This window comes from Stegastes partitus, unplaced genomic scaffold (assembly GCF_000690725.1).
Source record: "Stegastes partitus isolate 25-593 unplaced genomic scaffold, Stegastes_partitus-1.0.2 Scaffold1412, whole genome shotgun sequence".
Lineage (NCBI taxonomy): Eukaryota > Metazoa > Chordata > Actinopteri > Pomacentridae > Stegastes > Stegastes partitus.
The window spans coordinates 30,218-44,869 of record NW_007579143.1 but is presented as its reverse complement, the minus strand read 5'-3'; the positions used below and the strand labels follow the sequence as shown (position 1 = coordinate 44,869).

At 39.9% G+C, this 14,652-nt stretch overlaps 1 protein-coding gene across 2 annotated transcripts in view; it reads left to right on the top strand.

The window, feature by feature from the left end:
* Nucleotides 1–14,652, top strand: part of csnk1g1 (casein kinase 1, gamma 1) — a 38,526-nt gene that overhangs the window by 7,371 nt on the left and 16,503 nt on the right. For both annotated transcript variants that reach the window (XM_008299401.1, XM_008299400.1), the window contains exons 2-5: nt 318–732; nt 1,017–1,057; nt 2,176–2,245; nt 11,512–11,663. In XM_008299401.1, coding sequence (XP_008297623.1) covers nt 546–732; nt 1,017–1,057; nt 2,176–2,245; nt 11,512–11,663 — 450 coding nt within the window. In that variant the 5' untranslated portion in view covers nt 318–545. The remainder of the gene's footprint in view (nt 1–317; nt 733–1,016; nt 1,058–2,175; nt 2,246–11,511; nt 11,664–14,652) is intronic.

The window sequence follows — 14,652 nt, the reverse complement described above, 5'->3', positions numbered from 1 at the left end:
GCTTTAGAAACCTCTTATAAGAGTTAAGAAATGAAGCTTTTTCAGTGCTGACATGAGTACAGTAAGACTAGATCTTTTCAAACAGAACTGGAATTTTGATGTTGCTTTGAAAGTCATCATTTTATGGTTTGTGTTTTTTAAGGTTAGTTAGATATGTTGATGGTTTCAGGTTTTTGTTAAGGAAAAGCATCAGTGTCCATGTTGTAGTTGTGTTCCTAAATCCAATATATCCAAAGGGATTTTAGTAGGTCTTTATCACTTGTGTTTTCTATAGAAAGTTAACACCTTATCTCTCGTCATGTGTTGCGTTTTCACAGGTCTTCCAACGTCTCCTTCCTGGACAGATGTTGAGGTGTAACTACTGTTAGAGGTGACAGGGTGAGGAAGAGGAGGAGTGTCGGTTAACTGCACCAGGTTTTGTCTCATGAGAGTGACTGTGCCATCCAGACGCCGCCAGTGACCAGGGCTGTGGCTGTGGCGGGCCCGGCCCAGGAGGCCTTTTCGTACATCACTCCAGGCTCCCGCTGACCTGCGCTGCTCACACCATGGATCAACAAAGAGACAAATATGGCGAGCGGCCGGCGAGGAGCACTAAAGTTTCCCAGGGAAGCCGAAGCGGACACTCGTCCCGGCCGTCTGGATCCTCCAGCTCCTCCGGCGTTCTCATGGTGGGGCCCAACTTTCGTGTGGGCAAAAAGATCGGCTGTGGAAACTTTGGTGAATTGAAGCTTGGTAAGTTGAGCCTGAAAGTGGGTCACGACACAGAATAATTGACATTGAAGCGAAGTATTGATCTGTAGCGACACTCGGTTGCGAGTTTATAAGGTGCACATTTTCTCTTATGGACCTTTCTAGATATAGATGCTGCCAACTTTGCAGGAAATGTAAATTCAAGAACTCTTTTCATCACTTACAGAGTTGCTTATTCCCCAGTGAACCTGTTGTGAAGCCTTAAGTGGTGTACTTTATGTTTTAAAGCCTCTAATGTATGCTTTTACTTTCCTGCTTTATTTCAGGTAAAAATCTCTACACAAACGAGTATGTAGCCATTAAACTGGTAAGTGTGCGCTTTCTTTCTTTCTCTGCTTGACTCCTCACCCCTGCAGATGATTTCAGAATCGATTTTATGGCTTTACTTATTAGCTTTAAAGCACCTAATTATTATGTATAATTGGTGTTATGCATAGCAGTGCAGTCATTTTTAATCAGAATCGATATTATGGGTGAAGATTCTTGTTTTACTGTCATTGTTTGAATAAAATGGGTAGTAATGATGAGAATCCAAAAAAGCACATAAGAAGAGGGGAACATGGATGTTAGTATTTCTTCTGTCCTTCATTTTAAAGATATGACTAAAATGTTATCAATATAATGCTGATGTTGTGTTCAGACAGAAAATATGCTGTCATTTTGTAATTACTGCATTTAACATTTAAGATGAGAATTTTTTTGACTGTAATTAAGCTGTAATTAGACATAAACTGCATGTTTTTCACAGCCGTTTGCAGTTGAGTTTCAGAGATATGGCGTGACATTATGCAGGCGCCACATCAGCTTCCTGAGTCAGGTGGTTTGTTCTACGTGACTGTTCTGGTGAAAGCACAGTCACATAGAACATGTGGATGAGGTGTAGATGCTGCTAGGCGTGTCTTTCCAGTGGCTGCTGGACTGGAAATCGTGGCTCCTGACTCATGCCCTTATTATTGCTCACTAGAGAGTTGTAATTTGCTACAGTTTCAAAGTATAAAGCTCACCAAGCCAAACAGTCTTCAGCCTCTCTCTCTCTCTCTCTCTGCTGTTGGTGTGCTGACACTTGAAGTGAAGAATGTGTTGAGTTTCAAAACCCCATCAAAGAACTGGGGAGGAAGTTCAGAATTAGGACTCACAACAAACCGCTTTGGATTTTCCCTTAAACATTCTTATCAACATTTTTTTTCCTGTTTAACACCTTTCCCACACTTATTGTTATGTTTGGGTGTAGTGTAACTTTGGGGAATGACCTTTACTTGATTGGATGACATGTTTGTACATGCGAGATGAGTCATCAGAACGTTACATTTCTTGTATTGTCTTCAGTATTTTTCTTTGCTGATTCAGTTTTAGTCTTTTTTTCCTTCTTTTCACTGGTTTATTTCTTGTGGATCTTTAACTGGGTCGGATGTGTTCTCTGTGCAGGAACCAGTGAAGTCGAGGGCCCCACAGCTGCATCTAGAGTACCGGTTCTACAAAACTCTGGGCACTACAGGTAAGGTCACGCTGCCGTTTGCCGCTCCTCGTGGTGTTTTCGTGTGACTGCATGATAATGATTTGACTGTTTTTGAAGATCAGCCCAGAGATTGCATCATTTCCACAACAAGTGATTACTCAACTCAGGTTGCAGATTGATATTAAGCTGGGTCAAAGCATGAACGCCTACGTGCAGAGAAAGTGTGCTGAACAGTGACCTTGGCTGAAAATAGACTTACCAGAGGTGCAATTTCAAATGAAGGGAGTAAAGCTCCTTTTAAAAACCCACAAAACAGATGCAGTTGATCTTTTTTTCTGGTTATTACCGGGCCGGGAGAACTCAGACTTAACATTCTGTTTGTTGGTTGACTCCCCAAATTGAATAAGAGCATAAGGCCTGCATTTTTATACACTGCCACTGCTTGGCACTACGTCTTTATCCACTGTATGCAGTTACTTTGTTCGAATTATGGATGGGTAGGTGCACCCGTCCCATTCTGTGGCAGAGCAGATGATAATGTGCACGCAAAAGAGCATCAGTAGTGATATATGATACTTTTAGAAATAAAGAAACAACCATTAACCAGGCGACACTATGCATCAGCTCCCACTATTCGCCTGTCTGCAGTGGTCTGAATGTGCACGTCTGATGTCCAGTTCTGAATGAGCTAATAGTAACTTAAATTCCATTTTATTCAGGGTGTCTGCACTGCCAGGGTCTGGCTGTGTTGGAACATGTTTCTAGGAACACAGTGAATAACTAAGTGTTTCTTCAAATATAGACGTTGTAGTCGCTGTGACAAATAGTCCTCTATTTTAAATGTGCAGTAATTTTTTTGGTCATCTGGGACAGTGGAAACAAGCTGTGAACACAGCACTACCGTTTTGCCTTATTAAGCTGACATGGTGAATTTGTTAGCAAACAGTTGGTTATTTACACATGCAGCAGACACAGAGCAACATCAGCATTCATTCAGAGCGGGCTTTCTGGATGCCCAGCCATCGTCGCTCCTGTATTCACACTTGTTTTTACCTGTGTTTTTGAACTCCCATTCCTGAGGTAAATGTCGGCCTCTTAATAGGGGTAAGCAATTAATCGATGTGAAGACGAAATCATGATTTGGGCAATTAGCAAATAACTAAGACTCCAATTGAGGACGTCCGTTCTGCAGTGTGCCTGACAAGGGTTTGGACTGTTATGTTGATGGTTTTACAAGTTCATGCCCTCCTCCTTTTGTTGCAGTCACGACAATAATCACAAATCAAATCACAGTATATCTGTAAAACAAACCAAAACAAATTGCAATTAAATATTTTTCCCAAATCGTTCATCAGTAGAGTTTGATCAAAAGAGTTTTACCAGAAAATGTTACCTGCAAAAGCTGCAGTGAATAAAAATGCTATATGCTAAATTGGAGCCTGTAAACAGTGAGTCTGAGATCAAATGCTCCACCGTATCCACCATTTAGCCGCTAACTTTAGCCTCTTTTTGGATAAGACGTTCCTGGAACTATGGAACCAGGTCCCCAAAACTAAACTAGCGCATTTACTAAAAGTCCCTTTTCTGAATTACTTAAACCCAAATGTGACAGTGTCTTATTATTTTTAGCGTCCTTCTCATTTTTATCCTGCCTTCATTGTCACACATAATGACCAATACCCACAGTTTGTCCGCTGCATTGTCTGTTTCCGTAAATGTTGAAAACTGATATCAGCACTGATGGTACAGACACTGGCATGACTGTATGCTTCTGCGTTTTCCAGATCTTCATTTGCTTTTACAGCCATGCCCTTTAAACCTTATTATAATATAAGACAATGCAATAATAATAGTAACTTCTCGACTTCTCATCCATTAACGCGGTTCCCCTGACAATTCCTTGATTTGTCATAAAAGATTAGTCAGGGTCTGCTGACGCATCCCTGTTACAAAAACCACTGACTGACAAGAATCTTGTGAGGATTAAATGACCACAACGGAGAATTAAATTAAGGGCAACCTTTTTTGGTACGAGAGGAAATGGGTGGGAAACCCTAGAAACAATGGAACAATAGAAAAATCTCTTTTAAAAGTCATCCATTGCTGTCCCGGTGAAATGGGTAGAATCATAAAGGATGCATCTGAACTGGAGCTGTGGGTGAGATCAGGGTTTGATCTTGTTAAATTTTAACTAATGTTGTCTTTAGAAATCAGTCATGTCACAGCGTTGGAGTGAGACATGGCATAAATGACAGTTTAGCCTGGAGAATAAAAGACCTTTTTTTTTTTGTAATTTATGATTCTTGATGTGCTTTTTGGAGCTCGACATGCATATATGATAACCCGACTGGGAGTATAATGGCTATTGTTTTGCAAAGGCAAGGGCTGGAAAAGGCCAACTGTGCGGAAACTCATTAAATATTTAGAGAGTGGGTCTGCCTCTCTTAGTACTAACCTGCCTCTGTCCTCTCCTCCAGATGGGATAACGTGACCTCATTTCTTCTTGGCTGTGCGCTGTGCCACATTCCTCTCAGCCAATGTGGTTGTCACAGTGTCTGTGTGTGTGTGTGACAGGCTCTTTATGAATTAATGCGGTTTGACTCAGATGCTCAGTCAGGTGTTGTTATCTGATGCATAACCAACTGTCACTGGATATTAATGAGGATGATTCAATTAAGAATCAAGCATCTCCTTCCAGTTGTTATGTGAAGAGTATTTGTCAGTACAGTAAGAGCTGCGTCGCTGCTTTGTTGTGTTTTTTTTTTTTTTTTTACAAGACGGCGAGATTACGATGCATTATTCTGCCAAGGACAAGAAGGTTTTGAGGAGAAAGAGGGTTTGTTCAAGGATGGGTGGACACTGTTGAGCTGTTAAAGGTATTGGCAGGCAGACGTCCTCATGAAACACTACACCATCTCTGTTAGCATTGCAGTCCCAAGAAGTAAACACGTCCAACAGTGACAAAGCTTAATAGATTTCACAGACATGTAAAGGAAAGGCCAGTCTGTTTTCACTGATATGAAACCATTGATCATTGTTGGAGAAGAATAAACTCTCTCTCAGTGGAAAAATGATGGATTAGAGGAAACTATAGGGTGGTGTTTTAGTAGACTTCTGGAAATTAAAGAGCCCCATGCTCTGGATATGTCAGTTAAAGAGAGAGATTTTCAGAATTTAAACAACCGGATGATTTTTCAGTCTTCCTGCATTGAATGATAGACTGCAGTACGCTTATTTCAACACCAGAGCTACTATATAATCACACGTGTGGATTTATTTTTTTATTTTTTTGGCACTTTAAAGTGGAACAACCCTTGCATCTGCTCCTGGACACAGTTTTGCAGTGTAGTTTTATTGCATTAAAAGAACAGTTTGGTTTCATTAAAGTGGGGTTGCATGAGGTGCTTATTCACAGTCGGTGTGTTACCTACAGTAGATCACAGTGTGGAGGAAAGCTAGACGGTGTACTGTGGACGGGGGCAGCAGCAAAACATATTTTAGTCACCTCAAGAGAGGTCTATGTAAAAACCAAAATCAGTTTAAGTGTTTGCAGTATTAATAATATTCTCACCGCTTTACATTGTCATCAGACAGCCGATTATGTTGACACCACATTTTCTCAGCTGTAAAACGTCTTTATTCCTGTATAAGATTACAAAAGTCATGCACACTGGTCCACCAGAGCAATACAACGTGTTGAAGACCTCTTTTCAAGTGGCTAAAATATGTCTTGCTGCTGGTCTTGTTCAGAGCAGTTCATCACTTCGCTTCCCTGCCAGCAGTCCTCTCTGCTTCTTCAAACTGGCTGGAGAGGAGGGACTGTTCTCAACTTTAGGTAAAGCTGACTATAAATAAGTTGCTCATTACAACCCCACTGCAAAGAAACCCAATTCTCCTTTAAAACTTTATCAATCGTATACTTGGTGCTTCAGAGTTAATTCCAAATTAATTTTGCAACAGTAAAAACTAATAGCTGGATCTATGGCTCTGTAATACAAAGAGTACAGTAGTTTAAAAAAAAAAAAGGTCCAGTAAATAAATAGTTTAACAGTCAGCAGGGCAGGTTTAGGGAAAGCAGCCACTGACCAGAAGCAGGCCAGCAAATATAAATTGAAAGTGGCCAACTTGATATTGATGTGAGGCCTGAGCTGAGCAGCCAATCGCAGGGTGGAGCGGTCATGCAGGCAGCCAGTTAATAAACGTGAATCATCACCAGCGTTTTTCCTGCTCAGAACGAGCCTTTAGGGGGTGACTAGGCATGACAGAAAGCATGATCGATCCATCTGCAGTCAAGACAATGAGTCTGTCTTACTGTATCAGACAGACATCTCTGCATTTTCCCGTTATTCCTGACCATGTGATTAAAAAAAGACCATCCAGCGTCATGAAGGGCTTTATTGCACTCTCAGGTTTTGACGTTTTTATCATTTTGAACAGGAATGAGGAGTTTCAAACTGAATTCACCTTTTTATACCCAGATTTGAGGCGACTCACTGGGCTTCAGAAATGAATCAAGCACAACATTCAACCACAGAAACTAATTTTCCTGCTCAGGAATGCAAGTAAATAACTGTAATGTGACATCTTAATTAAGAGATAGTAATGTGCTTTACTATTTTTTTCTGTTTTTTTTTTTCAATAAAACAGTAAATTGAAAATTCATGGACAACAATAATAATTATATTTTAGTATTAAAAGTATCATTGCGGTTAAAGAGCTTCTACATAAATTAACCATTACAGAAACAATAAAGAATTATTTTGGTGATTATGTTGTTAATTTTGGGAAGCTGTGGCATAAACCATACATTGGGTGGTGGTCTAATAAATTTGTTTAGCACTGTATATATATTATTTTATTCTTAATTCTTATCATGTGGTGCTGATAATTTTCCTTTGAAGACAAAAATCCTCTATGCAGGAATAAACCCTGATCCTTAAACGTAACACTACCGAACCAATATGATTAGTCTGGAACTGGAGCCTCTCCCAGCATGCAGTGGGCCACAACATAGACAGATGACCAGTCTATTACAGCGCTGACGCACACATACTGTATATAGGAGGAAAAGCACACTCACACCTACAGTCAATTTAGAGTCACGACTTCACCTCACCTGCGTTTCTTTGGACTGTGGGAGGAAACCCACACAGGCCCGAGCAGAACATGCAAACTTCACACATAAAGGCACCGCACAGTAGTAAGAACGTAATTTCTATGTTTTTCTCCAATATTTAAAAAATGCACTTTGATGTAGCGGACACGCATGACGAAATCTTTGTGTAACACTTATTTTTTTGTGGAGCAGAGCCCTTGTAAGTTGGCATCCTGTGGCCATTACAACACAATTACAACATAAACTAGGTCTACAACATGTTGGTACGGAGGAGATCAAACAGAACTTTGAGTATAAATAGACTTTTTACAAAGAGCAACTACTACCAGATGCTTGAATAAAACATCCAGGCTAAGCTCTGGTCCTGTTTCAGGTTTTTCCAGTCCAGAAAAACATCTGATCTTTGACAGCAGGCTGAAGAATTGCATACATAGTGAACTGGATGAGTGCCTTTCAGTCGGGCTCAGAAGCGATCATATTCATTCATTACACATTCATCTTATTCCCCCTTTTGTCATGAAGTACTGCAGCCAGCAACTCCATTAGATTACAGTAATGCATAGGAAAAGGTATTCAGGCAGTTTCATTCAGCGATACATTTATGGAAGTCCACATGAAACCTTTTGTAGTTCTGACTTTTGTATGGATCTCTAAGGTTTGAGCAGCATGAAGCAAATACTGCCTGCAACATACTGCTCTAACAGAGGCAAATCACACAGTGCTGTTCTGCTCGTCCACTCGCCGATGCTCGTGTGGACATTTTGGTGCCGTCTTTGTTCGTCTTTTGCATTTCACTCGCTTGCAAGAAGTAGTAGAAGTGTCCTGCAGACCGAGTCAGAACTACACCCAGAAGTCTCTCTCATTATGTTGAAGGAAATTGGATGAGAGAAGTCCAAAGTGGTACCTACAAAGTTGTTAGCTTCCATCAAAGTTTGAGTCTTCCTGCAGATTTAGACTATACTTTGCAGCGCAGGACACACAGATTCAGCCTCTCATGGTGGCTACTTTGCTGTAGACGCCGGTGGTTCTGCCGTCCCTGGTGTTCCCTTTGCTAGTGAAAAGCTTGACCAGCTTTGTTTTCAATTAACCAACTGTTTATCCGTTTATTTACAGCACATCTCCAATGTTAGGCCTTCCACAGACACCCATGGTTTCGAGGCACTCATTCCTATGGTCCAATTAGCAACCCACAGAACTACATAATGGTGTCCAGAAACACAGGATGGAGCCCAGCGTGACTCCTACATGTCCATATGCTAGCTGACAGCATTTATGCCACCTTTCGTGCTACAGTGTATTTTTCATTACCCAGCTGGCGAGTCAAATGTCTTCAGCAACATATTTAGTGTAAATATGTGATGAGTTAAACTACATCAGGATAAGTACTTGTGTTTAGCTTTCTTAAAATCAGTCTCTGGTTAAATTACTTGAGCAGAATTATAGGTTTATGATGGCAACTTTGTCACTTTGCAAAACTTTTATTATAACTTTCTCCTTCCTTATGGTTCACAAAACATGAATGTACTGAGCACACAACCAATATATACTGCGTGCTGACAGCCTATCCACTGTTTCACTGTGTGTTTGCAGAGGGAAATATCTTTATTTTGCATATCTGTGTGCATAGACGGATATTGTGAGTCTTTTTTTGCTAACATGTTCACTATATGAGCTTTATAAGGTGATGAAAATGTCACTTTTGTGGTTACATACTGTTTCACATCCCCCAAGTGGCCAAAAAAAACAATCAATGCAGATTTAAACATGTAAAATTATTTAAAAAATTACAACAGAGTACATTGCTGCACAAGCTAGGTCTTCTACATCTATACAGAGGAAGGATACTAATCACTTGTGATCTTCTTTCAGTTGCTCTATTTTGTTAAATCAAATATTAAATTGGTAGACACATATATGGTACTGTGACCTGGCGTCAGCTTTTTTATTTAGCAAAATAAAAAGATATTGTGATGAATAAACAGTCTTGGAAATTGCTCTCTGCATAAAAATGGAGGACTTGAGTTTTACACTCTTGGATTAAATTAAATTAGAAACATCACATTATTATAAATTACTGTACAATATGTTAATTTAAAGGGCCAGTATCAATCATTAGCCATCAAGGAGACCGGTAACCAATATTTGAAACTGGTTATAGATCTGTCTGCGTAGAGTTTACATGTTCTCCCCGTGCAGGTTCTCTTTGGGTTCTCCGGCTTCCTCCTACACAGTCCAAAAACATGTTGAGGTTAATTGGTGATTCTAAATTGTCCGTAGGTGTGAATGTGAGTGTGCTTGGTTGTCTGTCTCTAAGTGTAGCCCTGTGATAGACTGGCGACCTGTCCAGGGTGTCCCCTGCCTTCACCCTGAGTCAGCTGGGATAGACTCCAGCCCCCCAAGATCCTAGTGAGGATTAAGCGGTATATAGATAATGGATGGATGGATGTTTAATTAAAAGAGAATTCAAAGAGAATTTTATCCTTTAAGCTATTATTTGTGACATGTAGCCAATCAGATGTGTGTGGGGACATTGCTAGATATTTGATATTCAGACCCTATTTTTGATAAATGTTCGTCCCACAATTTATATCCACGATTTCAAAATAACATCATCCATAACTGCAGTTTTGTGTATGTACAAGATATATGTGATTATGTGTAGTTTTGTATCTGTAGCTTTGTGTATTTGTGGGTGCATTCATGTGTATGTAAATAGAAGATGTGTGTGTAATGTGTGCGCTTGTCAGAATGTTAATCTACCCTTCATACTGAAATTATAATGCAGTTTTTGGTTTGTTCTCTTTTCTTCCTGTTGTTTTATTTTACATATGTGTGCTACATTTAAATACATAAATATATTGCACATAGACATCTAGGCACGCAAAGCAAAGCTACCGCGTCCCATCTCCGTTAAGAGTTATTTTATGCTGGAATCTGCAGATGCTCAATATTAAGGCTCTGGCTTCTGGATCGGGGACATGAAAAGCAATCAAGGCGCATGCACTTTTTTCCTGAAACTTCTATGCAATTATATATTTCCAAGGACTGAGCACAGCTTAAGTAGTCTGATAAAGGAAGGTCTGTATGATTGAGGCTTTCTTTGAAGTTTCCTGAGAGGACATTTTTTTTAATAGGACTCCGACTAGCAGTTAGCAGGGGCAAACTTTGAATCATGCTTCCCCGAAGGCAATTAGCAGTTTGACCTGATTTCCCGTTCTTTGAAACTACAGTTCAGGATGTGGTCAAAATAATGGCAAAAAAAAAAAATACAGTTACTGCCAGTTACAAATAATTAAAAATGAATGGGAGTTGTCTGCGCATAAAACTTGAGATTCTGGAAAACATTACAAATTTCAGAGTGTGTGTGACACATAGTGAGGCTTTTGTTATAAAATCTAAAATGGTCTTTGTCATTAAAAAGTGGAGGAAGAAAGGCTCTTCAGATTACAGTTTTAGGCATTAAGCCCACTCACTTTTCTACAAGTGTAACTTTTTAAAGGATCACCAGCTCAATAAACAAGCCCTACAGAGGGAGCGTACACCCTAATTCCAGCCTCAGCTGCGTTAGCCTGACCACCCAACACTAAACTGCACCGTGACAAGAAGTAAAATAAGAGCCAAGGTGACAGATGGATGGGATTTTGGAGCAATTAGAGCGAGTGGAGCAGAGAGGATATGATTCAGTTGGGAGGTTGTGATATGAGACAGTGAAAAGATTAGTTTTCAGCCGGCAGTAGACGAGTGACACAGTTGCATTTGCAGGCTCTGGGTTGTATTATGCTGTAGGGTTAATGTTTAGCGAGCAGCTCCCTCTGTCCTCGCTAACCTTGTGCCGCTCCTCCTCCTGTCTGTTGAGTTTCAGGCCTCTTATGGTTCACCTTGGACCCAACTTAGAAATATCATTAGTCAAGAGGGACAGGAATAATAAACACTCGGGCCACCTTAACTCTCTAAGAATTTCCTCTAATATATACAACTGAAAAACACTCAAGGCCCATTGTACCTATTATCTGCTAAGTCGTATTTGCTCTCCCTCAACAGTTTTCTGTTTACTGTCTAAGCTATTAACATTGATCTTCGCTATCTTTGATGTGTTTCACAATAAAGACTTGAGATTACTTCAAGACAGGTCCAGGGATTTTTGTGTCTCCTGTGAGTCTTATTTCTTTCTTTCTCCATTGTCTTGCAGCCGAGGGCGTGCCCCAGGTGTTTTACTTCGGGCCCTGTGGGAAATACAACGCCATGGTTCTGGAGCTGCTGGGCCCGAGTCTAGAAGACCTCTTTGACCTTTGTGACAGAACCTTTTCACTGAAGACCGTCTTAATGATCGCAATTCAGCTGGTAGGTTTATATAACACATGAAATAGTTTGAACATTCCTTCTCTTGTCCTACTGTGATTGATGAAATGTTAATATTTAAAGTTTGTGCAAAGAAACCACTTCAGCCTTCACTTAATTGTGACTTTTAATCCATGTATCCATAAACATTTCCCTATTTTTTCATTACCTATGGATGCTTCCCTAGTTTGTCCATCATTTTAGCTAACTAGTCCAACTTTTTTAATCTCTCACTTACCTCGATTAAAACCACTCTCATTTCCTTTGTCTATACAATTAATGAAATCGTCCTTATTTAACATTTATCCAACATTTATTTACATAGTTCAACCATTTATCTGTTACTTTCAGCAGGCTATTTATTAGTTTTCGTTAACCATGTAATCCATTTCTTGCAGCTGACGGTTTGTTACGTTTAGCTGTCTGTTTCAACCATCCATTCACTGGCTAGACTCTTTTTTCCCCCCTTTTTTAAAAAAACAAACAAACTTAGTTTTCATTCTGCAGTGCAAAGAGGAAGTTTATCTTGCAGCCACATGCAAAAGCCTGAGCAGAAAGGCTGAACAGCATTACATTTGAAACAAGGCCTTTATTTAGCCATCACAGTTCAATCCAGCTATCAGGTAGTTTTTTTTTTTTTTTTTTAAAGGATCGTCTCTCCACAATGGTTCCACAGGAAAGGACCAAACCAGGAGATGACTGTACATTTTTATGTAATTGTCAGTTGAAACAGTTGTGGGTGTTGGACAAATAAAGTCCACATCACAAAAGACAAATGGTAACTTAACAGATTACATCAGGACTTTAGCATATTTTTACTTTCACACAATTAATTACATGCAACGACATACATCGTCAGTCTGTTTATAATGGTAACGCTAGTCTTAGTCGCATTTTCATTCATTCTAATCAACTGCTTCACCATGTTGTCCTGACACTAAGATGCTGCTTTTGAAACTCAACTCCCTCAACACTTCTTGTAGATGTTTTACAATAAAAGCTTTTCTGGATTCTTAAGGGATTCTCTCCTCCGAATCATTGGGAAGGTTTCACTGTAAAACAAATGGAGGAACTTGGACAAAAAGTTGTCACACCTAACCGTCTTTCTCAGAGTTTGCTCTGTTGACAAATGAGAAAACCAACAAATTGACTGGAAGCTCTGGAAGACGTTAGTGGGTAGAGTTTTCCCCCAAACTAAAGGATCCATGTTACACTTTTTGAGTTTTTCCTTCTAGTTTAGTGTGTTATTGTTCTGCAAACACACAAAACTTAAAGTTCATGTCAAAGGGAGTTATTCTCTTCTACAGAAAACACTGCTCCTCACCTGCCTGAAACGCCTTATTTGAAGTTTAGGTTTTTCGTCTGTGACTTGTTTACATCACCATTAATACATTTGCATAACACCTGCCTAGCGGCTAGTTTGGCACGACCTCAAACACAGAATGAGCAAGTTACCGATCAAGCTGCCAATCAGAGCAGACTGGCCTTTTTTGGGAGCAAAACCATAAAGGGACAGTAGCTAAAATGGAGACTTCACACAAGGGGTTAAAAGAGTTGCCGTAGCTAAGCGCAATATGAGACGTAACTTGTTTTTTGAACTTTAATGCATGTAAACATATTCTAGTAGACCCTACAAATACAATTATGAACCTGTAATTGTGCATAATGTGGGCTCTTTAAAGGTCAAAAATGAACATACACACACACACACACACACACACACACACGATGTTGAGTTTTCTTTAGCAGCACAAAGCAAAAGCAGCTGATTAAATTTAAAGTGCGAAATTAGAAATTCATGCACACAATGACCTGTGATTTGTTGAGATCAATCAAAGCATCAGAGCATTATTTAGGATTTTGCAGTGGTTTTATGTCCCAGAAAGCCTCATGCAAAACTACACATTTTCCATAAACTGCACCTATATGTCTGTTTTTCAGGATTTGTGTGAATAAGAAAAATGTGTAATCTGTCGGACTGCATGCACCCACAGTCCTGCCTGCAGACCATATGTCCAAAGAGCAGGTGGGAAGGTGGAGTATCAGTGCAGAGTCTCCTATTACCCAGTCTGCAAATTAGCAATCTGTCAGTATATGTGTGCCTTTGGTCAGAGTCAGGCAGGCTGGAAGCTGTCAAAAAGAGCAAAGCCATCACTGAATCTCATTAAGTCGGAGCAGCTCAGAGGGTGCTGTGGCCCAGCCTCTTAGGTGCCTCAGACATCTCAAAATTTCTAACATTTCATTTTGTCAGCACAAAATCTGCAGTGCTCTTGTAATATAGATAGCCTCTGCAGATTTGTAAAGAAAGCTACAAAACAGCACAACACAGGCATGGTGTTACAGAACACAGATTTGCTAAAGGCTGCATTTCGACCATTCTATCTTCTGTGTTTATCAAGTAGCTCTTCCTCATTTTTTTTGGCACAAATAAGGGATTTCATTGTGAGTGCTATGAGCCTCCAGCTCTGCTCCAGCTTAAGTAACCCCAAGCAAAAGACCGTACCACCACACCATTACTGCCTCGTTTGTTTTCCTTCTGAGGAGTTGGTTTCAATCTTACAGTCTATAAACACGTGCTTCTTTTGAATCTAACCACTCATGCCTGCAGTCCTGAGCCCCAGCATCATGGTTCTGCATCTTCGTTAGTGAAATGAGGCTTTTGCTGAGTGATACAAAGTGATAGAGCTGCAGCAATTAATCGACTAGTTCTCAACTACAGTATGGCCAACAATTTGATAGTTGATTTATCAGTTTTTTTTTTTTTTTTTTAAAGGAAATAAAGTCCAGATTCTCTCAAAAGACATGAATATCAACTTGTTTTTTTCTCCTCCGTATCAGTAAACTGAATATCTGAATAGCTTGGTTTCCCAAAGCCCTATACAGGGAGGCAGTGGTGGACATTTTTCATCAATTTCTGACGTTTTATAGAACAAATCAGTAATAAGAGAAAATTATCCGCATATTCATTTACAGTCATCATTAGGTACAGATT